The sequence below is a fragment of the Danio rerio genome, chromosome 3 (assembly GCF_052040795.2).
Source record: "Danio rerio strain M-AB ecotype USA chromosome 3, GRCz13ab, whole genome shotgun sequence".
NCBI lineage: Eukaryota > Metazoa > Chordata > Actinopteri > Cypriniformes > Danionidae > Danio > Danio rerio.
The window spans coordinates 43810899-43838039 of NC_141023.1; the positions used below are offsets into that span (position 1 = coordinate 43810899).

Genomic DNA, 27141 nt, shown 5'->3' on the forward strand with positions numbered 1-27141 from the left:
CTATGGTCAAACATCATGTAATTTTATTAGACCATTAGCATCTTACTCATAAAGAAAAGGTGAAATGAGTGTAGTTACCTCAGAATTTACTAAAGGTTAATTCTACTCATTTGAAAAGAGTTTTGAAAGAGTGTTGAAGATAATGAGTTAATTAAATACCTCATTAATTCAACTTAAATGGAATAAGTTCACAGATTCGTTTATTGTAACCAATGGTTTGTAGTGGTTTCTTCAAACGGTTTGAGTTGCCTTAACTTCTTGGGTTTTACAGTCCTCAGCTGGTTTGAGTTCTCTTCATTTATTGGAGTTTACTGTGCTCAAATTGCTTCATTTACTCAAATGGATTAAGTTCACAGTAGTCATTAGGATTAGTTTTTAAACTTAAATGGTTTGTTGCAATTGGTTTCCTCAAATGGTTTGTGTTATCTTAACTTTTTTGGGTTTTAAAGTTTACCTCTTCTGTAGTTACATTGTGTACTAAGACTGGAAAATTAAAAGTTGACTTGAAAATCCAAATCAGCTGAAAGGTTTTAAAAATGGTAAAACTCAGCAGTTTAACTCTATGGGTTGTTGAAAAAGTTACTCTTTTTTTAGAGGGGGAGTGTTCTTTTAAATCTACGTCACCTAAATTAAATTAGGATAATTTAGCATATTTAGTATTTATACAAGAGGGAACATTTTAACAGGACTTGTTCCCTAAGGTTTTGTATGCTAAATAGTAATAATAATAAAAAACACTAAAAAACATTTATCGGCCTGGCACAGTATTAAATTTCATTGTCAAATCAAATCCTTTTTCACTTGCCCTATCAAAAATAATTTAAGTTTAATGATAAAATAACAATTTAGTCAATTTGTATCAATTTTCAAATATTTACAAACCCTAAACACTTATCAAGAACAGAGCAAAACAGCGGTCAGGTCAGTGTCCTCAGCAGTTACTGTAATAAAAGTAATTAAATGCTCCTTTTAATTAAGAAGTTAAAAGTTGAATTGAGGTGGATTGTTGGTGATTGTATGGGTGTTAATGGCTTACATGAACAAAGGATAATCAAGACTTGTTAAAAAAATTGAAGACCTACAACACAATACTTCAGTAGATTGAAGACTTTCTAAGGGCCTAACATTTAGCTTTTGAGATTTAAGAGACTTTAAGACCCTGCAAATAAATACCGAAAATGGTGCAGGATAAGTGTGTGTGGTCCACTTTTATTCATAATGATATTTTCTTCCAGGTTTGTTCAGGAGTTGAGAATGTTTTTGAACTGAAATGTTCAATTCAGGTTTATTTGTGTAACACTTTTTACAACAACCATTGATTCAAAGCAGCTTTACACAAGCAAAATCTAACATTCAAATTCAGAAAAGTATGTAATACTTACCATAACTTTATTAGTTACTAAAAACTTTAATCAACTAGTAACAGAGTTATTATATGTAAACATAATAACCAACTAAATGTTGGTGATCACTTAGTATTGTTTATACAAACATCTCTGGGGGCATAACAAGTAAAAAAAAAGTAATGTTTTCAATTAAAATGAAGAAAGTCATAAAAAAACAAATTTGAGGAATTGTACACATTTTACAATAAGGTTACATTTATTACTATAATTTTTGTCTTTCACACTACAAAACATTAAAAGTTTAGATGCAAAAACTTCCAAATGCCGTCTGAAAAATTCTTCTAAAAAAAATGTAGGTTCAGTAATATCACTTTTAGTGGCAAAGGATGTCCTTAAAATTAAAATAACACAGCATAAACAAAGGAGGCTGAGAAAATATGTTCATTTTTGATGGAAATCTGAACTCGTCACATATTTTTAATTGTTTCAATATGAAATTCCAACACTACACTACTTTTTACTTTTTTTTTGTTATCTGCAAATTGTATGAAATTCACTTATTTTGTAGCTTACATTAGTGGATTAAGAAACATGACAATGTGCTTTTACAGGATTTATTAAGATTTGATACTATTTTAAGCTTGGAGTTAAAGTAGAGTTGATGTAAGATGTTGACATGTACTTGCAAAGTTTTATATATTAGTAATAGTAATACAGTAATATGTGTAGTAACGTGTGTTGGTGGAGCTGTTTTAACAGTCTACTAATACTGGAATTTGCTGGCATATAGTTTAACTTAAAGCCAGCAAAATGTGCAGTACGTGTATCGGTACATTCTAAGATCAACATTAACAAATACTGTAGAAATAGTTTTGTTAGTTCACGACCTTATTTTAAACTGATACGCAGTATTTTTTAAATGCATGATCCATTAACATTTTAGTGCAAAATTATTCAGTATTTGTTAATTTTTTTTTTTGTTAATGAAAATAAAAGAGCTGTACAGTTACATCTACATTTTATAGATGTAGGGCAAACTCACACTATATACAGTTGCCTTGAACCGGGCCAAAGCACGCTTATCCTCCCTCCCATCTCCCCCGATGGCCCACACTTATATTTCTTTCGAACCTGGAACCTACGTCATCGATGCTGTGCTGTTCAGTAAGCGCTCTCGCTCAGCACAGTGGAGATTTCTTTAGTTATATCGTTTAGTCATTTGGGATGCAGTGACACGCAGTCAAATATTTCGCTGAACAGATCCGCCACTTTTGACGCTCTTAAACAATCATAAAGACCTCGTGCTGCAGGAATTAGGAGGTTTGCTGAAGGTGCAGCTGTAGTGCAGTGAGGAGTTTGCGTCTTTAATAATCTATGACAGTTTGTGTTCATTGAATAGGAAGAATGATTAATTAATCCATATTAAACAGTCCCTTAAAAGTCACGTCTCGCTTTTAGTTTCGGACTTAGGGCGTACTCGCACTATGCTATCCGAACCATGCCCAGGCCCATTTCCCAGATTGTTTGAGAAGTGTGAGTGCGCTGAATTGGTCTCAGGCAAGGTTCACGTGGTCCTTTTGGCGTGGTACGCTTGTATGAGTGCAAAACGTGCCAAAGCCCGAAACTGAAAGCGAGACGTGACTTTTAAGGGACTGTTTAATATAGATTATTTAATCATTCTTACTGTTAAATGAACGCAAACACCTCACTGCACGACAGCTGCGCACCTTCAGCAAACCTCCTAATTCCTGCAGCTTAATAGTTGTTTATGAGCGCCAAAAGTGGCAGATCTGTTCAGCGAAATATTTGACTGCATGTCACCGCATCCCAAACAATATAACTGAAGAAATATCCACTGTGTTGAGCGAGAGCGCTTACTGAACACCACACACCACAGCATCGATGATGTAATCGTGCCCAGGACCGAATGTAATGTGAGTGCGGGCCGTCGGGGGAGATGGGAGTGGTGACAAGCGTGCTTTGGCCCGGTTCAAGGCAACTATACCACCTTAGGTGCGTTTTGCATTCACACACACAAGCGTACTGCGCCAAAGCCCAAATAAACCGCGCTCTGGCCCACCTCGTCCAACCGGGCCAGGACCGGCCAAGTGAACCGTGTCTGAGCCCGATTCAGAGCACTCACACTTCTTAAACAATACGGGAAACAGGCCTGGGCACGGTTCGGATAGCATAGTGTGAATAGGCCGTAGATTACATACCACCAGTACGATATTACTAGAATATTACACATGTATTTTGAAAAAGTGATGCAAGTGCTGAGAAATGGGTCATCGTGAAAAAACTAAAACTAAGACTTGAACACAGACACACAAACTGAGAATGCTGGTTTATTCAGTACAAATCAGGACCACCAAAAGCTGACAGAAAAGCTGAGCTCTAGGGAGCGCACATAATGCCAGTGCTGTAGTGGGATGAAGAGGACGTCCCCAGGACAGAGAACACACTCCTCATAAGAGGCTCTACTGAAATCTGGAAACTTCACCAGGTCTGGATTCTCCACCTCCACCTGGTGGGGGAAAACAAACTGTTTGTTTTTTAAAAGTTTTATAAAATGTACAACAATGCACAGTGTAAATAGTTTTTTAAGTTACACTAAGAGGAGTAAAAAGGCAGATTTTATGCCTTTTAATGAGTTAATTGAAGTACAGTATGAAAAAGATTAAGAATAACAGTACAGTAATCACAATTAGTGTTATATTTGCAAAGTTATCTGCGTTTATCGGCTCCTGATAATTTTATAAACAAGTATTGCATGCAAAATCAACTAAATTTATCAATTTTGAAACTCAAAGATTGCCTAATTGTTTTTCATTATTACTTTTTATAATTGTTACTGTAATGTTGACGTTTATGTTTAAATAACAATATAAACAACATCTTCTACCTGACTGGTGTTGTGGAGTAGCTGCGACTCGTGTGGATACAGACTTTTTGTTTCCTCTGGGCTGTAAAGCCGGATGTATTTTCGTCCAACCACCTGACATTCAAAAACAAAGCCATAATGCCATCAAAGGGGGGGGGGGGGACCATCAAACTGCCTTGCCTCTCAAATGCCAGACGAACCATTTGGCTCACGTTTACCTGTGCCAAAAAATTCTGTTGAGGATCCTGATGAAGAGGAGAGACAGTCCCTCCAGGCCCAAACCAGGCATTAATTGTAATGTCATCCTCATCTCCCTCTCCAAGACAACAATAGTCTGGGATACGAATGTCTTCTTTTAGCTCTGGAACCTATGAATGAAAAATCGGTGAATGGTAGCCAATGTTACTGCTATTGTATCTGCATGATGTTACATGCATTAGTTTAAGTCCCAGTCAAATGCTACAAATAAACGTACACACTAAAATAAAGGTGATCTTTATTCCATTCAATGCAATTTGTTTATTGTCATGTGCACAGTAAGGAAACATGCTTCCCTGTACAATGAAATTCTTACTTTGCCGTCCACAGTGAAGTCATACACGACATACACATATGTACACAGAAGTGATGGAAGTGTCTATGAAATGTAAACATATAAATATCTATGAACGTAAACAATATATAATACTGATTGTGGAGTAATATAAACAGATGTAAGCAATGTATAGTCTTAAAATTATGCTTATTATGCAAAAAGTGCGGCGGCGCAGTGGGTAGCACGTTCGCCTTACAGCAAGAAGGTCGCTGGGACGCTGGTTCGAGCCTCGGCTCAGTTGGCGTTTCTGTGTGGAGTTTGCATGTTCTCCCTGCATTCGTGTGGGTTTCCTCCGGGTGCTCCGGTTTCCCCCACAGTCCAAAGACATGCGGTACAGGTGAATTGAGTAGGCTAAATTGTCCGTAGTGTATCAGTGTGTGTGTGTGTGAATGTTTCCCAGAGATGGGTTGCGCCTGGAAGGGCATCCGCTGCGTAAAAACTTGCTGGATAAGTTGGCGGTTCATTCCGCTGTGGCGACCCCGGATTAATAAAGGGACTAAGCCGACAAGAAAATGAATGAATGATGCAAAAAGTGCCAAGTGCAATTGACTTATGTATATTTATGAGATTTATTTTAATCCATGCGCTTTTCCTTTCAACTAATACTTTTTCATAGTGAAAACAGAATCTTTAGATTGTTAAAATCTTCTTATTGGTACCCATAATGAATCTATGCCATCACCGTAAATAAAAAAAAAAGTCTTGTAAACATTTATTTTTTAAAAGTGAAGAACCATTTTCAGCAAAGTTATTAAAGGACACCTATTTTACCCCCCTTTTTCATATTTGATATAAGTCTTTTGTGTCCCCAGAATGTGTCTGTAAAGTTTCAGCTCAAAACACCCTTCAGATTATTTAATATACCTTTTTAAATCTGGGAAATTTGAGACCTTTGGACATTGTAGCTGTTTTTGTTGACTGTGCCTTTAACGCAAAAAAGCTGGTTCTCCATGGCCATCAATAGTTATGTTTCCATCCAAAAATGCGAATAAACTTTATGCGCAAAACTGGATTAAAAGTTGTGTGAATGAAGCAGCGTTTCCATCCAACGAGTCAAAGCGAACAAAATCGTCACTTCCTGATTAACTGGCGCCAAATATCAACAGTAAAAACTGCATTTGCTGCAGTAGGAGAAGCTGCATCAATCTTTTCTAAATGCATGGGCCTCAGAAGACAATCCTGACAAGCAGTGAGCGCGCAGTGGCGTTTGAAGGTGTCAGACGCGAAGCACAGGCGCTCTTGATTCTGGAGGTCATTAATAATATAATAACACTAATACTAAAATGGTAAGGCGTTTTATAATGATCAAAACAACATTTCAGATGTTTTATAATGTGCTCAGCCTGACGTTTTATCCATTCACACACATTTTAAGCATCACGTGATCTCTTTTAACAAAATCACATGACCTTTTTTAATGCGCATGCTGGAGCTTGTGTGGTAAAAGTGTTTCCATCGCAGTTTATGAGCATCTTTTCTTATCAAATAAAAAGTTTATTCTACCCAGTTAGTTTGTTGCGCATTTTTTTATGCGCATTTGCAAAATAAAATAAACAATTGCATAAAATAGGTGGATAAAAAAACATGGCTACTGTGCGTGCCATAGCCGCAGAGATCTCGCCGATGTGTGTAGCCTTTACATAGATAAACACCATAGTGACAGACAGGAATGAAGTAGATCTCCCTTACTACAGTAGGAACGTTCCCAACTGTTATTTGATATATTTGTTGTGGAGTTAATTCAAGCCTTTCTGCAATGATGAGTCTCACAATAAGTGCATGCAAACACCCCACGTTTAGCTTTGCACTGTTTTTGTACGACAAATGTGACAGGATATACATTAATTTATGGACATCCGTTATGTTAATGTACAAAATAAACCTGATTTAAGTTCACAAAATGGGATTTGAAGCGTTTTCTTTTATAATTGTACTGACATGCAGCTGTGGTGATAAATTACGTAGCGATTTTATTGTATTTATTACAAACATGTTTTAAAAATATTTTAAGGTTGTAAAACTCATTCTTGATCACATTTGATGATGACTGATGAACACAGAGAGCTGAACAGATCTTTTAATCTCAGTCGCTTTGCGCACGTTCCATTTTGTGGACATGATTATGTGCGTTACTATGGAGACATGTAATTCGCGTCTGTCAATCAATTCATTGGGCGAGGAAACTGCAATCCTACGTCACGTTGTTGTGTGCCTCAATATAGGAGAAATTTGGATCCTATTTTATCGTCAGATAATTTTAAAAAAGAGACTTGCTGTGTTTCTATCCCTCCAATTGGACAGTGGACACACTATACCTACACACAGTTCAGTGCTTCAGCTAACAAAAGATGATGATCATCATTATGCCCTTTAAATCAATAATAAATAAATTCTTCCACAATAAGTGGTTTTATTCTTTTGGAAACTAGATTTGAGGTTGTAAAACATTTATCTGTTGTGTATATTCAGAATATACACAACAGATAAATGTTTTACAACCTCAAATCTAGTTTCCAAAAGAATAAAATAATTATTAATAATAGAATAATTCTATTGAAATGTACTTCTAACATTAGAACGAGGCAGTTATTCTTATAACAGAGAACTCTGTAAAAAACCCCGGAAGTTTCCCTGGGGCTCTTACAATAGTTTTGCATTTTTATGACTCCTTCGTCTTCCCCTTGCCTTTTGAACTGGAGTGACAAAGGGTAGATGTGAAAATATTCCCTAAAGAAATGAGACACCAGGACTATACTGTTACACATCATCACACATTGTATAATCATGAAATAAGCATGAAACCGTAAGCACTGTTCAGCTACATTGCATTAATCCATTCATAAATGAAAATATGACGTGGGACTACCGTGCAGTCAGTTACTGCTTTAGGTGCAACACTAGCAATATTTAATTTTATTGAAGTACATAAAAACAGCAGGAATAAAAATCCACACACAGTTAATACAGGGTTCAAAAGTCTACTGATGAATATTGATCATCAGACGCAACAAAAAGAGTGGAAGTGCTAAATGTGTTTAAATGTTTTAAATTTCTTGGAGGAATTAGAATGCAGGTGTGCTGGCGAACTTTACAATGGGGAAGAGCATTTGCATGAAAATGTTTTGGACTTTCGCACGTTTTTGGGACCTCCGATGATGCATCAATAATGATTTTGAGGTATTTATGAAGCCTACATAACTGTGTGTTTTTTACTCTTGTTGTTTTCATTCATCGTCTCTGATCTGTTAGTTCATCAGGCGCAGTGCATTTTCTTTGACTTTTGAAGAACATATCCATAAACATGAACACAAGTTATAGTAAAAATAAGATTGGATCCGATCTAAACTCTTCCTTTCTGACAGCCTACTCTGCTCTGATCAGTCAAATGGCCCAGTTTGTTTTGATTAGATGATTGCTTAAAGGGAAAGTGCACCATGTACACTACCTGACAAAAGTCTTGTCGCCTATCCAAGTTTTAAGAACAACAAATTAATTTGACTTCTAGTAGATCATTTGGTATTAGAAGTGGCTTATTCATTCATTTTCTTTTCGGTTTAGTCCCTTTATTAATCCGGGATCGCCACAGCGGAATGAATTGCCAACTTATCCAGCACGTTTCTATGCAGCGGATGCCCTTCCATCTGCAATCCATCTCTGGGAAACATACACACACTCATTTACACTTATACACTACAGACAATTTAGCCCACCCAATTCACCTGTACTGCATGTCTTTGGACTGTGGGGTAAAAAGGAGCACTCGGAGGAAATCCAGGCGAACACAGGGAGAACATGCAAACTCCACATAGAAACACCAACTAACCCAGCCGAGGCTCGAAACAGCGACCTTCTTGCTGTGAGAAGGCAGCACTACCTACTGGGCCACTACATCGCCAGAAGTGGCTTACATGAAAATCAAAGGCCTCTAGATTACACCGTTCCAAAATAAAACATGTTCATGCCTTAATTTTTTATAATTTAATTAGGACTGTAAGGTCTGACTTTGCTTAGACAAAAGTCTTGTCACTGAACAGAAATAATGTACAGTACAGAATATAAAGTCATGGTGCAGTGGAAAAATTTTTAATATTGTGCTTGACTCCCTTGAGCTTGGAGGACTGCATCCATACATCTCTGCAATGACCAAATATCTTTCTTAACTCATCTGAAATGGCAAAGAAAGCATTCTTGCAGGACTTCCAGAGTTCATCAAGACTCTTTGGATTCATCTTCTATGCCTCTTCCTCCATCTTACCCCAGACATGCTCAATAATGTTCATCTCTGGTGACTGAGCTAGCCAATCCTGGAATACCTTGACCTTCTTTGCTTTCAGGAACTTCGTTGTGGAGGCTGATGTATGAGAAAGAGCGCTATCCTGCTAAAGAATTTGCCTTGTCCTGTGGTTTGTAATGTATTGGGCAGCACAAATGTGTTAATACCTCAGGCTGTTGATGCTTCCATCTACTCTGCAGATCTCTCGCACACCCCTATACTGAATGTAACCCCAAAACATGATTTTTCCTTCAGCAAACTTAACTCATTTCTGTCAGAATCTTGGATCCATGCGGGTTCCAACAGGTTTGGTTTATTCCAATAGGTCTTTTGCACTACTTGTGATGATTGGGATGCAGTTCGACAGATGTTTCATCAGAAAAATCTACCTTCTGCCACTTTTGCTAATGATCAACTAGAACTCAAGTTATTATTTGTTGCTCTTACAACTGGGATTGATGACAAGACTTTTATCGGGTAGTGTACCCACACTCAAGTGGTTCCATACATTTAGGAAATTCTTTCTTCGGCTGAACACAAAACAAGATGTTTTGAAGAATGTTGACACTGATATTAATAGTAGGAACAAAAATACCATGGAAGTCAATGGCTGCTTTTTACAGCATGCTTCAAAATAGGACAGCGCGTTATTGGAAAAAAATGTCTTTACTGCAGTATATATTTCAATATAAACACAATTTTCACCAGATGACATGAATGGCTCTTTTTGTAAATAATTATTACTTTTAAAAATAATAAATGTTTTAAGAATTTATGATATATGTTTATGATATTTGGTGGAGTCAAACAATATTCAAGAAATGAAATTAAATAATCACCATATAACATAATATTAATAATAATAATAGTAATAACAACACTATTTTTTCATTAAAAGGTAATAATAATGTAAAATTATTCTTTAAGCTAGAAACTTAATGGCTTAAATTTTCCTAAAATGCTTTCACATGCCTTAAAAACAATAGCAAATCATATACATCAAATAATAAGGAATTCTTTCATGCTAAGGTTAAAATTTGAAATGTATGCACTCTGGTGTTAAGTAATGTCTGGTCAACTATAATCCCTGTGATTGGACTACTGCAGATTTACACATTACAATATTCATGCTAAAATGAAATATTGTGCAGCCCTACCAGAATAACTTGTTTCGTGTTCGAAAAAAGAAAGAAACTCAAACCGGCTCAAAACAAGTAAGAGGATGACTAAATGATGACAGAATTCCATTTTTTGGGTGAACTGGCCCTTTAAACCACTGTGTCAGAAAGCAAAAACTTAGCTCAGCTAAGCTCTTCTCTCAGCACTTGTAAACACAGTGACTACGTTTACACGGACATCAGTAATCAAATTATTTGTCTTAATCTGAATAAGACAATAATAAGTTTAAGGTGTTCACATGAGTTGCTTTATGAATGTTCCTTTCATGATCCCGTTTTACATGTTATAGCACATAATACGATTAACATCATTGCGTCACCACATTTTCTCCGGAGCTCATGTAATTTCGAGAGTTTCATTTTTAATTTGTCGACTTTAACTGCAGTTTGGCACTTTCACTTTCATTCAGTAACATGATCATGCATGCCCTCCATGATGACAAATAAGATATTGGATGCGAGTATGAACTGCTGGAAGCTTTTAATGGAATTTGATACTGCATTAAATGCCCTATAGGGAAAAAACACTTCTGCATTTCGCAATGCTGGAATCTGTGCTCCTTTACTGACTCAATAGGTTACGGAAAATAGTGTCAAACAGCTGTGTTGTGTATGGACTATCTTGTTGCAAAATGCAGTGGAAATCCTACATGATGGTAATAGTTTGATTGCGTTGTTTACATGTCCGTACTGCACTTATTCCTTATGTCTTAATTCGATTTCTCTTTAGTTTGATTAAGACTTAAGTCGGATTAAGGTAATCAAAAATCGCTGTTTACATGGTAGACTCTTAATCAGAGTATTGTCTTAATCATATTAAAATCGGATTATTAATGTCCATGTAAACATACTCAGTGATATGAACACTATTGATGCTGTCAGTTCATCAATCTGAGTCAGAGTTCTCTTCTCTTCTGAGTCTCTTCTCAACATGAAACTTTTCCAGGCCTCAGCTACAACAAGTGTTTGAGGGTCAGGGTCGGTCAATGATGACTATAGACTGAAATCAAGCAAATGTGCGTATATTGTGTAATCACTTACAGATCTTTTCTTTCTTTTAGGGACCAATTACTCCATTAATCCAGCACTTTGATCTTTGCAGACCCTTTACATTCACAATCATCTAAATTATGCACAAAATGAAAGGCAAAATCTGAAAAAGCATAATAGGGTCAGTTAAAAGGTGAAGTGTGTAGTTTCTGCTTGTCGAGTGGCATCACATGCAATTGTAACTGACCTGATCAAACAGCTGATGCTGAGCCAAATATCCCACTCCATCTTCCTCCTAAAAGCAAATAACCTAAAATAGCTTTTACAGACAAAACAGCCACTTTAGATATACAAAAATACAGTATTTCAGTTGCTTACGGTTCCTGTAATGTAGCGGTCTATAAAGTCATTCACTGTAATGAGCTTTTGTGACCACTCTTCGTCTGTGTACTTGGATCCCACTTCAATCGGTACCGTCCGGCAGCCGGCGACAGTCCGTAAATAGTCTATGCTTGGAGGGAAAGCACAGTAAATCTGTGTGTGCAGATGTTTTGAAGCACAGGTGTCAATTCCAGTTCCTGGAGGGCCGCTGCTCTGCACAGTTTAGCTTTAACCATAACGCTGCAGAGCTGCGGCCCTCCAGGAACTGGATTTGACACATGTGTTTTAAAGGATAAAATCATATAAAGCTAATTTTATAAGTACCTCCATGGATGCTGAGTGAAAGCTGGCCAGTGGTCAGTTATTCCCTCTATGATCACAGGCTTCTTAGAATCGAGGAAATCTGATCTGAAGCGCTCCAGAGATGGACAGTGAATCCTGGGAACTTCCTTAGTGGGGTTTAATACAGGCTCGGATTTACAGTCATGTTTCCTTTTCTGTTTTAGAGAAAATGTATAAGTTAATAGAGTATAGCTAAATAATGCAGTGCAATAGCATGTTTTTAGATAAACCTTTTTTTTTGTTAGTTCTGAAACTAAATCTTTATTAAACAACAACTGATAGAAGTTGTTTCTAATTTTAAATAATAACCTAACTTATTATTTAAAAATACATATCATTTTCTATTTTTTACACGTTATCTTATCTTTGTATGTAACTATAACAGAAATAATAATTGTTTATATTTATTTTGTGCTTTTTTTGGACTCTCAGCACTTTACATATTTTTGGGTGGGGAATCTCCTTATCCACCATCAGTGTGCAGAATCCACCTGGATGACGCACCAGCAGCCATATTGCAATATATGAGTAAAACACCTGCACACCACACTAGGGTTGTAACAATATACCGGTATGACGGTTTACCACGATTTGAACGTGCACGATTATCATACCATGAACAATTGCATATCAACGGTTTTAACCCTTAAAGACAGAGACAGCCGCCCGCGGCTAAAAATAAGTATTGCTCTTAAATGTTTAATAACTTTTGATCCGCTGATCCGATTCATACAATTCAAAGATTGGCATAAAGAAGAGAATCTCAGCTTTCCAGTGCTGTATCACATAACATTCGCGGACTTTCAGAGGCTCCGGAATCAGTGCGGTTACGTCATCAACATTTGACAACGCTGATTTGACAAAGAAACGCTCGTCACTGTGTCTCCGGACAAATCAGACATGATACATTGATGCATTGTCCCTCCTCCATGCCCAGATTGGTTCAAACTCGCTATATCACAACCAATAAGCATAGGTTTCACTTTTGTTTGTGGACCAACACTGAGCTTTTTGAACAACACGGAATGAGAGATAGGCATACATTTATGCGCGGCTAAATAAAACGCAAAAAAAAAGTTTTGCATGAAATAATTCTCATACTAAGTACTTTTGCATGCACAGCAGCACAGAAACATGACAAAACAGTGACACAGCAAAGACGAACTGCTGCTCTTGCTGTTTTCAAAAGACGCAAATGAAGATGCAGCTGTTTGTCTGCATTGCAGACAACCATATCCAAATCCATATCGATAGACAACCATATCCATGCTGGCACATAAAACCTAAGGATGTTCCATATTGAGTCTAGTTTCGTTATGTAACTATTATAGTATAGTAAATATTTATATCTATTTTTTACTGAGGATTTGCACCATGTTTATTTGGACTTTATTTGGACTTTGACACATTATTTATTATTTTCTTATTTTTATTTGTTCATTGTAAGTGGTGTTGTTTATAGTAACTAAAAATATATTATTTGGAAAAAGTCAAATTTGCTTCACTGTTCTATTATTTTGTAACATTTGTAACATACCGTATACCGCGAAACCGTCAAACCGTGGTATTGTTTTAGACGATTATCATACCGTGAAAAATTCATACCGTTACAACCCTACACCACACACCAGCTGATTGATAAAGCTAATTATGATATGGGGATGATTTTTTTCAAAAGACATCCTGGAATTATTAACAACCATAGAAAGTAAGAACCTTGGTTTAAAGCTTAATCTGAAAGATGACGCTCACTGAGCAGTATAAAGTCTCCAACAAATTATACAGTCTTTGTAATTTTACAGGAATACTCCAGAACTAAAATTACTTAATCCGTTTAAGTAAATACTTTGTTAATTAACTGAAATAAAACTAAAATAAAATGTCAATATTAAATGGAATTGAAAACTAAACTAGCAAATTACAGTTAAATTTATGAATGATTCATTGGCAAATAACTGAAAATAAAGTTTAAGTATAAAAAATACTAAAACAAAATTAGATATTTGAAGCTAAAAAGAATTATAAAAAACAACTAAGAATATATAATGAATAAAAATTAAATAAAAAACGACAAAAACAAAAACTCAGTTTTACAACAATACTCGTTTTCAGGTATCTGAAATGTAAATTAAGCAATTATGCTTATTTGATTATTAAAATATGTACATTTGTAATGAATGTAGTTGTAATAATGTATTAACACATTACTGTCCTAATTAAATAATTAAAAATCAAGGCATGATCCTATTTTATTTTGGTAAAATAAGTGTTATCTTTTGCATTTTATAAATTTATTATTTAAATTTATTATTTATTATAAAAATATATACATATATATATTCATAAATTGTCCTTCAGCATAGTCTCCTTATTTATCAGGGGACGCCACAGCAGAATGAACCGCCAACTTTTGCCGTTTTACAAAGCAGATGCCTTTCCAGCTGCAACTCAGTACTGGGAAACATCCACACACCTCACATTTACACACATGCACTACGGCTAATTTAGTTTATTCAATTCACTTAGTGCATGTGTTTGGACTGTGGAGGAAACCGGAGCACCCAGAGGAAACCCATGCGAACACAGGGAGAACATCCAAACTCCACACAGAAATGCCAACTGGCCCAGCCGGGACTTGAACCAGCAACCTTCTATCTGTGAGGCGACCTATACATGTATATTTTATCTGTAAAGAAGCAGTCAAACAGCTTTTAAAAGAATAGTTAGAAAACTCAATCATCTCTCTTTATGTTACAAACCAGTTTGAGTTTCTTTCTTCAGTTTGAACACAAAAAAGATATCTTGAAGAAAGCTGTATACATGTAACCATTGATTTCCACAGTATTTGTTTTTCTAAGGAAGTCAATGGTTACGGGTTTCTAGCTTTCTTTAAAATATATAGATTCAATTCAATATCAATTTACACAAGAACAAATCTCAAACATGTTTGTAACACATAAAAGGATAGATGACAAAATTTTCTAACTTCTTTTTAAATCCGTTTGACAGCTTCTTTGCAGATATCAGATGTATGTACAGTTAAAGTCAGACTTATTAGCCCCCCTTAGAATTTGTTTTCTTTTTTAAATATTTCCCAAATGATGTTTAACAGAGCAAGGAAATTTTCACAGTATGCCTGATAATATTTTTTCTTCTGAATAAAGTATTATTTGTTTTATTTAGGCTAGAATAAAAGCAGTTTTTATTTTTTTAAACATTTTAAGGACAAACAACTTCTTTTTCTCGATAATTTACAGAACAAACCATCATTACAATAAGTTGCCTAATTCCCCTAACCTGCCTAGTTAACCTAATTAATCTAGTTAAGCCTTTGAATGCCACTTTAAGCTGTATAAAAGTGTCTTGAAAAAATATCTAGTCAAATATTATTTACTGTCATCATGGCAAAGATAAAATAAATCAGTTATTAGAAATGAATTATTAAAACTATAATGATTAGAAATGTGTTGAAGAAATCTGCTCTCTGTTAAACAGAAATTGAGGGAAAAAATTAAATAGGTTACGAATAATTCAGGGGGGCTAATAATTCTGACTTCATCTGTATTTGAGTAATTCTATGCAAATGTCAACATTGCCATGAAAAAAATTAAGTTTACACCAAAATACGGTAACCATTTCTGGGTTTTTAGTTTAAGTATTTTACAGTACTTTAGGAATACTCATAAATGCATCGGTCAGTGTTTTCAAACTATTCTATTTGATTTACCAGTCACACAAGTGACAATTTTACATCTTTCACATCCATAATAGAGAGATGTCATCCATAATGACAATTTTTTCTATCATAAAATCATTTTCTTTTATAAAATAAAATAATTTCTCTTATCCTTTTGATTATCATTGTTTATTTTGGGTTGTGCAGAATAATTCACAGAAGTTCTACAAAGTATTTTGTATACTGTAAACTCGCAGACTTATTTTGTCACATCCATAACGCATGTTTATTTTCCACATTTACAGTACAAAACATGTTAACAGATTTTTTTCTGCTCCTATAACACTGTGGTCAGTTGTTCTGGAAAATACAAACAGATGTTTCAATATAATGTTAACATATACCTTCAATGTGAATTTATGTTTTGAGTTTTTACTGCGAATAACACATCTATAACGCTGGAATTGCTCATATATATTTTTTATGTTATGTTTGTTTAAAATTAGTAGTATTATATTATTTTGTCTTTATTACTTCAGGCAAATACTAATAAATATAAACTGACAAAAGACAGTTGTATTTATATTAATATTTGGTAAGCTGTAACCGACTTCCTTAGAAAAACAGACAGTGAAGGGTCGGTGAATAATGACATGACACTGTATTATCACTTTAAACGCTGACTTCAGGCATGACAGTGGTACAGTGGGTAGCACAACTGAATCATAGCAAGAAGGTCAGTAGTTTGAGCCTCTGCTGGGTCAGTTGGCACTTCTGTGTGGAGCCGGGTTTCCTCCGGGTGCTCGACTTTCCCCCAGAAGTCCAAAGACATGCTGTATAGGTAAATTGAGTAAGCTAAATTGTCCGTGGTGTTTGTGTAAATGAGTGTGTATGGATGTTTCCTAGTGATGGGTTGCAGCTGGAAGGGCATCAGCTGTGTAAAACATATGGCGGTTCATTCCGCTGTGGCAAACCCAGATTAATAAAGAGACTACCCTGCTGAAAAAACCATCTTAAACCAGCCTATGCTGGTTGGCTGGTTTTAGCTGGTCGACCAGGCTGGTTTTAGAGGGGTTTTGGCCATTTCCAGGCTGGTTTCAAGCCATTTCCAGCCTGGGTTTAGCTGGTCAGGCTGGGAGATGACCAGCTAAAACCAGCTTGACCAGCCTAGCCAGGCTGGGAGCCCAGCCAAAACCAGCTATGTCCAGCTTAAACCAGGCTGGTCAAGCTGGATTTAGCTGGATTTAGCTGGTCATTTTCCAGCCTGACCAGCTAAGACCAGGCTGGAAATGGCTGGAAACCAGACTGGAAATGGCCAAAACCCCTCTAAAACCAGCCTGGTCGACCAGCTAAAACCAGCCTAGGCTGGATTTTTCAGCAGGGTAAGAAAATGAATGAATGAAGCGTTCACCTTTGAACATGGCTCTTCGCTCCACTCTGCTTTGTTTGGACTCGTCGTTTTAATTTTATTCCTCAAGATGCCAACCAGTCTTTGCAGAATGTTGTCCATGATGGCTGCTCCCATCAACAAACTCATGTCACACGTCCTAATGGCCTCCTGAATGATGTTTTGAGGTGGATTTCCATGACATAAACTTAATACTTTGAACAAACAGCCATAAGAGTAAACTCTCCTCCACTCTTTGTCCACATCTCTCCATGTGCCAATGTTGAGCTTCTCCCAGGAGTAATCTATAATGATCTGGGCTCTTTCGGCAGAAACTGGACAATCTGCTTCACTGTACAGCTGATCTCTGGACAGCTCGAGACACTTCAGCACACTGAGTTCAATCTTTTCACTAAAGTCAAGAGGAAATTCAGACACAGTCGAGGGCAAAACAGCCCGAATATCTGTCCAAACCGAAGCCATGAGAAGTATTCAAGACCACTTATATTCTCATATTTCTGATGTGTGATCTGGTGAAAAGTTATCATAGGTGTAAATAAGTTGCTAAGGAGAGGCTGCTCATTGTATTAAGATACGAAATGTCGTGCATTACATTATATTCGTCATGATACATGGTAAACAATAAAAATACCGTGTGCACGAATAGCGTAGACGTCGTGATAATCTGTAAAATAAGTTAAAATGAAAGTATTACAGCGACATGCATCATCTACAAGAGGTTAAAAATACCGCCTGGTTTTCATGTCCGGCTAGAAACACAGAAAACATACAAGGTTCCGCTCTGAAATTCATTCCGAGAAACACTTACCATGAAATTACCATGATATTAATAAGTAGGACAGGATACTTGTGAATAGGGTAAAAATAATCTTCTTTTTAACACCATTTTGTTGAAGTAAGACAGGATATTTCTTTTGAATAGGGTAAAAAATCATTTTGACATTAGAGTGAAAGGGTTGGGGTTTGAGGATCTCCTATTTTCATTTAAAAAGAAAAAAGAAAACGAACAACAAAAAAAATTATATAGGTATGAATAAATTAATCAAATAATTTTTATTAAAATGTGAAGTTTGATATATGTAAGCTAAATAACATTTTGGATGCTTTTCTCCATTAAACTGGAAACATGCCTTTAATGCCTCCTCTCAACCAAAATACTAACCACCGTAATAATTAATTAAATAAATGTGCTGTAAATAAATATATAAAAGGATTATAAATAAAAGATTCTAAAAATGGTCTGTGTATGATTTAGAAAGATGTGCTATTAGTGACACCTGTGGTCGATAAATGAATAGCAGGCAGCAATTCTTTAATCTTAAGTAACCAGTTGATTCTGATAATGACAGAGGTGTAAAGAGTACCTCAAAACCAGACTTGAGTAAAAGTACAGATACCTTACTGTAAAAATTACTCCATTACAAGTTACAAGTCACCAATTCCAATAAGACTTAAGTATTAAAGTATCCAATTTTAAAAGAACTTAAGTATTTTACTCATATATGTAGGTTCAAAGAACACCAAGAAAGGTTTCATTTCCTAATATAGAAATTACATTGAACACCGTAATGTTTTAAAATGGCAAAACAAAATAGATAAAAAAAATAGAACAAAAAGTCTCAAACTCAAATGTTTAAAAAGCCACAAACAATAAAAAAAGTAGTAAAACGTAGTAAATAAAATTCAGCGCTGACTTTCATGTGATTCACCTCTTAGTATCAAAGGGGGCAATACTTTTATTTTGAGTAGTTTTTCAATTGATTAGGATGTTTTCTCTGTATTAAAATTAAACAAAGAGGAGCAATGTTATTTTTCAAATTAGTAAATGAATTCAATGAAAAATACATCACAAATAGCTATGTCGCAGTGGATTTTGCCATATCAGTAACTATTAAGTTCACTAAATTCACATTAAACTACCATTAAATAGTCTCTTACTTCAATGTGTTTTCTCAAATTTGACGATAAATTCTTAAAAGCACTTATTTTCATGGTTCGTGGCAAACAACGTAGACACTGCATCCTGTAAAAGCCATTCTGTATATGCAAACATTGAAAACATGTCTTTCAGATAAGGCCATGGATGGTCATCAGTGCTGGCACTGCTTGATTTGCTGACTTCGGCTTCATCATTTGCTGCTGCCATGTCGCTAATTAAACACCTGGTATTAGGCAAGCTGCTAATTCACGTTCCTGTGATTTAGCTCATAAATAGCATACAGTATCTTCAGCATCCTGCAGATGACGATTATCGCCTCGCCTGCCCAACAAATTGGCCGTGGTAAAAGATAAAGATGCCGACTTGTCGCGCATCACAATGTAACGAGTAACGTTCAAATGCAGTGGAGTAAAGAGTACATATATTCAATCAAAAATGTAGTAAAGTACAGAGTAAAAGTTGCTTTTATTTTTAATACTCAGTACAAGTACAAAGTAGCCAAAAAATACTTAAGTAAAGTAAAGTCCATTTACTTAAGTAGCCTACTTTACAGCACTGGATAATGAACATCTAGACAGACACTGATGACGACAGCAATGTTTAGGAGGGAACAAACATGTGCTGCTCTCATTCCAATCAAAAATGAAATAAGCACAGACTGCAGGTCTGCACAAGAAGTTTGGCCATGTAGAAATGGTGGTACACAACTGAGCATGGTTTCTCTAAAGTTGTTTTGCCCTTCACTATTGTCAACTGGTGAGGTTTGTACCTCGCCAATATCATTTATAGTGTTTTTGAAATTACTGAACCAACAGACAGGAGCCTGATAGAAATGCTCAATTTTCAAACAGCTTTGAGAGGATTTGAATCTGATACACACACACACACACGCAAGCACGCACGCACGCACGCACGCACGCACACACACACACACACACACACACACACACACACACACACACATATATATAAACAATTAAATAGGTAATTATATTTTTCGAATGAATAGATCTAATTCGAAGTGCAAATGTTGAAAACTAAGTTGAAACACTATAAATGACTAAAACATTGGAATATACTCTGATTATTATTCGTTGTTGTGATTTAACTCACTTGTATTTATTATTTCAAATTCTAAAAAATAAATGAATACCATTTTTTTAAAAACTCAAACTCGCTGGTCTAGTCTGGTGGTGAGGTGTGTGTAAAAACAGTAAGGCACCATCTGATTGGTCAAATCTGGATTTAAAATATGCATGAGATGCACAGATGCTTGGAATGTAAAACAAATGTAATTTGTTGCACCTCTCTGCCATGGTGTTATCATAGTGACACTTTTGGCTGTGGCCGAGAGAGCTTAACCTGCTGCAGTTTAAGAAAACACATGCAATTACAAAAAACGCCAGCAAATTAAGAAAAGATCTTTATTTGACAGCACACGTGCTGCAGTTCAAAAAGTTAGAAAAATTCAAAAGACACGAGAATCAGGATGTGAAATTAAACAAACAAAAAAACTCTCCTTTCAAAGATCACCTACAATTTCACTGAGCAATAGTTATGGCACAGCAGGGTCTGTCAACTTTTTGGGTCCCATTGAAACATTTCTGTTGTGTTACGTTGTTTTTGCTAGTGTTAAGAGAAAATGTGGGCGTTTCATAAATCGTTTGCGTTGTGAGAAAATGCAGCATGTTTTATTAATCTGTTTGTGTTGTGAGAAAATGCAGTGTGTTTTTTTATGTGTATGCGATGTGAGGATTTGCAGCATATGGGCTGTCAAACAGATGAAGAGCTTTTCTTAATTTGCTGTTTTTTTTTTTTTTTTTACTTTACGTAAATGCAAGTGTTAATTGTAGCACGTTAGGCTCTCTAAGACAGTGGTTCTCAAAGTGGGGGTCGGGACCCCTCGAGGGGTTGCCTGACAATGAAGGGGGGTCACCTGGTGATTTCCAAAAGTCTATTTATTTTTATTAAACCATACGAATTACCATAATTTATCCGTAACCTACTGAAGAGAAAAAATAGTTGTTTATAGTTACTATATATCACAGGTGTCAAACTTTGTTCCAAAAGGGCCGCAGCTCTGCACAGTTTAGTTCCAACCCTAATTAAACACACCTGATCAAACTAATTGAGTCCTTCAGGCTTGTTTGAAACCTACAGGTAATTGTGTTGGAGCAGGGTTGGAACTAAACTGTGCAGGGCTTCGGCCCTCCAGGAATTGAGTTTTACACCCCTGATATATACTATTTGGTTACTATAGTAGCTTATAGTTCTATTGGATTGCGACCCCTGGGGTAAATACATTATATTCAGATGCAGCAGATTGATTTTATAACATCAGGTTAAACTTTCTGGCCCATTTACAGCACTGACATGCATAAAAAAATAAATTAATAAGAATAGACTTGGGTCTATGGTGTGTATGGGCCACTGCATGCAAGGTTTCTGTATTTATAACCACCTCAGAAGATATTAGGTGTCGGAAGTCACTGGCATTGTCAGTTTAGGTATCGCAGGCTGAAAAGTTTGGGAACCCCTGCTCTAAGCCACTTTACTTTAGGTACTATAGCAGGGGTCACCAATCTCGATCCTGGAGGGCTGGTGTCCCTGCAGGGTTTAGCTCCAACTTGCCTCAACACACCTGCCTGGGTGTTTCTAGTATACCTAGTAAGACCTTGATTAGCTTGTTCAGGTGTGTTTGATTAGGGTTGGAGCTAAAATCTGCAGGACACCGGCCCTCCAGGAACAAATTTGGTGACCACTGTACCATAGGATTTTTAATTTGTATCTTTTGACACCAGAATGTCAATGTTCAGTGTGCTCAAGGTTTCAATATTTTATGTAAGAACTGTGGTTTCTTTATCTGAGGCCTGTTTTCCATATGTAAAATGATTATTTTCTTATATATAAATATAGCGTGACCTCTTGTTAACCCTCTGTTGTATTATGCAAAATACTAGAGTCTGCTAAATAATTAATTCCTAGTTAGAGATCCTTTTATGAGGCGCGCTGTGAAGGGCTGAACAATGATTTGAAACCACAAGCCTCCAGAAATATTTAAATTTGCAGAAAAAACAATTGCAGCACAACGTAATGAAAACAGTGCTTATCTCTGTGTTCTGCTGATGTGTCCAGAAGTCTCTACTGCTGAGTCAACAAGACTGTTTACAGACTCGACCACTCTATGTTGCACATGTAATACAGCTGTATCTTTCAGATCAGCGTCTCTGCAGAAGTATTAGCGGATGTAATAAAAAACAAATATTGACTGTTAGAATTGGGAAGGACACTCTTTGTTCCGATCATTTATTTTGTGTGTTACATAAATGACAGGGTTTGTTCATTTTTTAAAATTTACCCTTGATTTCTCCCATGGCCATTAAGCAGACGGCTCTGTGTAAAAGAGCCAGCTGTTGGAGAATCAGATGTTTGCGCAGCTAGATGATCTGTGAAGGAGTGTATTTAGTAAACATAAGAATTTTAACGGTGGCAAACACTGCAGTTGTTACCTTGTGTGAGTGTACGTTATTTATGCATTTAATAAGTTTTGCTTGACATATCACATCAATTTTAGTAATGCAGTACATCTCTAATGAAATCTAATTTTATTAGGGTCTAAAATCTATCTAAAATAATGTCTAAAATGGTAGGTTTCAGTTTTCTTCTAAATTGAGGCTTTTCTGCAATAAACAATTCAAAAACAGAGCGTGATGCAACAAGATATTGTCCTATAAATCACATGATTGACATCACAAAACCCCTTTAAATATTTGATGAGCTCATTGTGAACTCTCAGCCGATTCAATCGATTCTTCTGTTAATCTGCACTTTAAAAAATAAAGGCACCAGGAAGACCAACCCCCTCACAAAAACAAAGAAAAAAAAGTGAGGTCACTGTAAAAAATTATTCAAATTTTTGTTTATTCATTTTGATTTTGTAAGTTGAAATAATTTGTAGTTATTGAATTTGTTAACACAGTTAGTTTTAGCTGTTTCAACTGGTCTGTAAGTTGACTTAACTTATTTAGTTTGAGTTTGTCCAAACAAGTTAGAACAATATAGTTTTTTTTCCTATATTTCCTGCATCTCAGTTATGATTTTAGTTATATAAATATGTATATATTATAATTATATTTTTCATAGTTATTTTTCCTTTTTTATCAGTTCGTTACATTAGAATTATAAGGTTCTATCTGACATTATTGTCAAAATTGAGTTATTGACATATTCTTATTAAATGAATCAACTTATTTACTTTTTGGGATTTTTTTATAAGTTGTTTACATTTTAAGACTTTTTATTTAAAAACAAATATACACACATACTGTTAGCTATATGGAATGCAAAAACTTCAAAAGCTCAAGATCTCAAAATCTTTCAGAACGCAGATAGAACCTTATAATTCCAAGGTGACGAGTTATGTACAATACAGTTTTATGTTAGATCAACTTTGATAAATGATATTTATTGCATTATTTTTTATGTGTGTTACCATGACTTGTTTAGCAGCTAAGTGAATGACACTGAGCACCTTGTTAATAAGTATCTGCTGTGGGATAAGTAGTTTGTGATAAGCTTTGGTTCATCATATGACTTTCTTATCCTCATCTGCTTTTGGTTGTATTTTTTCTGTTCAACAAAGGAGCAATTTGTAGATGTTTGTACTTTAAATCAGTGATATATGTTATAAATGAACAAAATATGGATATTTAGGCGACACAGTGGCTCAGTGGTTACACTGTGGCCTCACATCTAAGGTTGCAGGTTCGAGTCCCGGTTGGGTCTGTAGGTGTTTCTATGAAGAGTTTGCATGTTCTTCCCGTGTTTGTGTGGGTTTCCTCTGGGTGCTTGAAATTGGTGGTTCATTCTGCTGTGGCGACCCTAGATTAATAAAGGGACATCAAGAAAATGAATGAATGGTTTGAAATTACGCAGTTTTTCTATTAGGGCTTATTATGTGGTCTCTGTCGCCATCTTGTGGATGAACATCGTTAACCGTCTTTGCTTAAAGACAGACTAAAATCTGCCTTTCCACTACACATGACATTTGGGACACCACTTTTGGAATATGCCCCCTTGTGGCAGTCGCACATAATTTTCAGTTTCGGCGGCACCATGGGAGAGAAGCTGGTCTTGCAGTGTCCGAAATAAAGGAGTGCAAAATCAAGAGCCATTAATCTCTGTATGTTCCCCACGGTTAAATAAATAAACACTAGAAACTCATAGAATGTTAAAAACTTTGGACAGAATGTGGAGACAACATAAAATTGCTCATTTATGAATAGAATTTAAAACGAAATAACGTATAAAAACTACTATTTCTCATCTGGCGTGCACGGACCTACTTGGACAACACTGAAATACATCACATCCGAATGGCTGGATGCATACAATCTAGTCGCAGGAGTTCAAATATATATCTATATCTATCTATCTATCTATCTATCTATCTATCTATCTATCTATCTATCTATCTATCTATCTATCTATCTATCTATCTATCTATCTATATATATATATATATATATATATATATATATATATATATATATATATATATATTAGATTTATTTTTGGCCTTTATTACATAGGACAGTATTTAAACAGGAAGCTATGTTGGAGAGAGAGAGGGCGGTAGGGTAGGTAAATGTCCTCGAGCCGGGATTCGAACACAGGATACCCTGACATGCTACTGCATCATATGTTGACAAAATAACCACTAGGCTATTGCGCTGACTAGAGTAATTTAATAGATTCACAGGTCAAATCAGATCCGGATTTTCCACATACGGAGATGATCGGAACTCTACACAGCTCCCAGACAACTCTTCATTAGGAATGAATGACTTCCGGTCTGTCGCTTGTCGTGTGCATTGTCGTTTCTGAGTGACACTGTCTCTCAGAATTTTTAATATTTTAAAATAGGTACTATCCTTATAAATAAACTACATAGTTCTGATCTAAACAACTTTATTCTTGACTTAAAAAAGCCTCAAAATTAAATTATGTTGTCCAATAGCTGCAATATTTGTCAAACTGTAGAGTATCCTCTGCTTGTCTGTATGTGGGCGGAGTTATACACAAGGGTGAAGGCTTAAGAGGCTCGACGAGTGCTGTTATTTGCAGAATATCGCACGGCGATCAGCCAATTAGATTCAAGAACCAGTCAGAACTTTTGTGTGTGTGTATATATATATATATATATATATATATAATCTTAATTGTTTTATGCAACAGTAAACATGGCTGTTCACGTTCAGAAATTTAATTTATGCTTTCTTTTCATTGAAATAATTTTATCAAAAAATTTTATTGCATATAGAACATTGCACTATTTAGCATGCTATATATAATGCTTTTCTTCAATATCACACAGTACAAATTCTATCTATATTTCACATTTAACTATGATGCCAAACCGCCTATTTTCAGCATTCATTACTTCAGGCTACCAGAAAACCTTTAAATTCTAATCATTCTAATATGCTAATGTGGCTCTGGAGAAACCGTTCTTTAATAAAGAGAGTTTGACTTAATGAAGCATGGAAATGACACTACGGTGTGTTTGTTCAGCTGCTGTGATATTCAGCAAGCCACTTTAAAAATCAGACTTTAGTTTTGAAAAATACGGTTACCGAAAAGAAGCACATTCTTCAGAAACTCATCAGTCTGTTGTTCTGTTAAAGAGATTAATGCACTTTCTAAACATCTAACCCACACAGAAAACAGGAATGTGCTCGGCCTAGTTGCACAACAATAGAGGACGAGTATATAAGGGTCTGTGGTTTGAAAAACAGACTGCTGCTCAGCTGGAGACTATTGAACGGCATACGCTAACCACCAGCTTCATCTGCATCAGAGAACATGTGAGAAACTGGCCTGTTAGACAGAGTTTCAAAGGAAAAAAACTCATCTGAGATTCAAACAAAAGGGTAGAAGGGAAAAATAACTTTATCAATGAATGGCAAATAATTGGGAAAGAGTATTGAATGAATCAAAGTTTGAAGAGCAGATATCTTTGAAAAGTCTGTTAGAAGTGCATGAGATTAATTCAGGTTATCAAAACTGTGATTGCTGCATATGAAGAATTCTTGGACAAAAGAAGACCATGTGTTTAATTGAAAGTACAGGATTTAAGGAAACCTGTGTTAGACTTTACTTATTTTTAGACATAAAGACATAAGACATAAATGAGAGCATCAGTGTTACAACCTCCTGGCTCAAGAATGGGTCAAAATGTATGTTTGATAGTTGTTGAATTTAAGTTACGTTGCATATACATGCCAACTAATTCTCATTAGATTATAAGTAGACTGATAGGTTGGGGTTAGGGTTAGAGTTAGTGTAAGTTGACAAGTACTTGCATGTACTAGTTTCTTATAATCAGTTTAATGTCTGTTAAAGGAGTAGTATCAACAGATATTTAGCGGGCAGTCTACTAATACTCAAACGGACCCTCAAAATAGTGTTACCGAAGAATGAAGTAACAAAATAAAGATCCAAATAAATATCAAATAAAGATCCAAACCAAAAAAATCTAATCAATTTAACCCTCTACTGCAAGCATTATCATATATATATATATATATATATATATATATATATATATATATATATATATATATATATATATATATATATATATATATATATATATATATATATATATATATTTGACTTTTCTTTTCTTAAAATGGCTTAACTTAAAGTGCTGTAAAAAAAAAGTTTTTTTTTTTTCAAGTACTTTATGATATGTTGCCATATGGCAACAACTTTCAACAGTTGATCTAACTTAGAAATTTAAATGTAAAACTTGCCTTATAATTAATTATTGTGTTATTGAAAATTATTTAGTGTTGCAGTATTATAAGCTTTAACACAGAACTTATAAAAAAACACCTCAAACATAATTTACAACAACTCATATTCCAACAGCTTTCATTTATCTCATTATTTTTGCTTAATAATATTGAAAACAAACATATCATCATATTATCATGTATACAAAATACAGTGAATAAAAATATTTCCTCCAGTAAATATTATAACAAATAAATAACAAGTCTAGTATATCCAGATGCATCAGAATAAAGGAGCTACTAGCTAACAATGCTTATATATTATATTAT

The 27141-nt window shown here is 35.4% G+C and overlaps 1 protein-coding gene and 2 long non-coding RNA genes across 25 annotated transcripts; 2 read left to right on the forward strand and 1 right to left on the reverse strand.

The window, feature by feature from the left end:
• Window positions 1-3570: 3570 nt before the first annotated feature.
• LOC147846002 (uncharacterized) lies at window positions 3571-10174 on the forward strand. Its single transcript, XR_015481133.1, has 3 exons — window positions 3571-4986; window positions 5359-7284; window positions 7369-10174. It is a non-coding gene; the product is annotated as an uncharacterized LOC147846002 (long non-coding RNA).
• Window positions 3679-17832, reverse strand: kdm8 (lysine (K)-specific demethylase 8). 23 transcript variants are annotated; one of them, XR_015479734.1, is made up of 10 exons: window positions 17705-17832; window positions 17077-17582; window positions 11972-12144; window positions 11645-11777; window positions 11514-11576; window positions 11318-11429; window positions 11144-11229; window positions 4449-4598; window positions 4252-4344; window positions 3679-3873 (listed from the first exon to the last, which is right to left on the reverse strand). XR_015479734.1 is itself a non-coding variant. In NM_001109869.2 (8 exon segments), coding segments are annotated over 7 exon segments (1221 nt in total). In that variant the 5' UTR covers window positions 17536-17582; window positions 17705-17830; the 3' UTR covers window positions 3679-3708.
• LOC147846003 (uncharacterized) lies at window positions 15118-17799 on the forward strand. Its single transcript, XR_015481134.1, has 2 exons — window positions 15118-16714; window positions 17047-17799. It is a non-coding gene; the product is annotated as an uncharacterized LOC147846003 (long non-coding RNA).
• Window positions 17833-27141: the final 9309 nt, after the last annotated feature.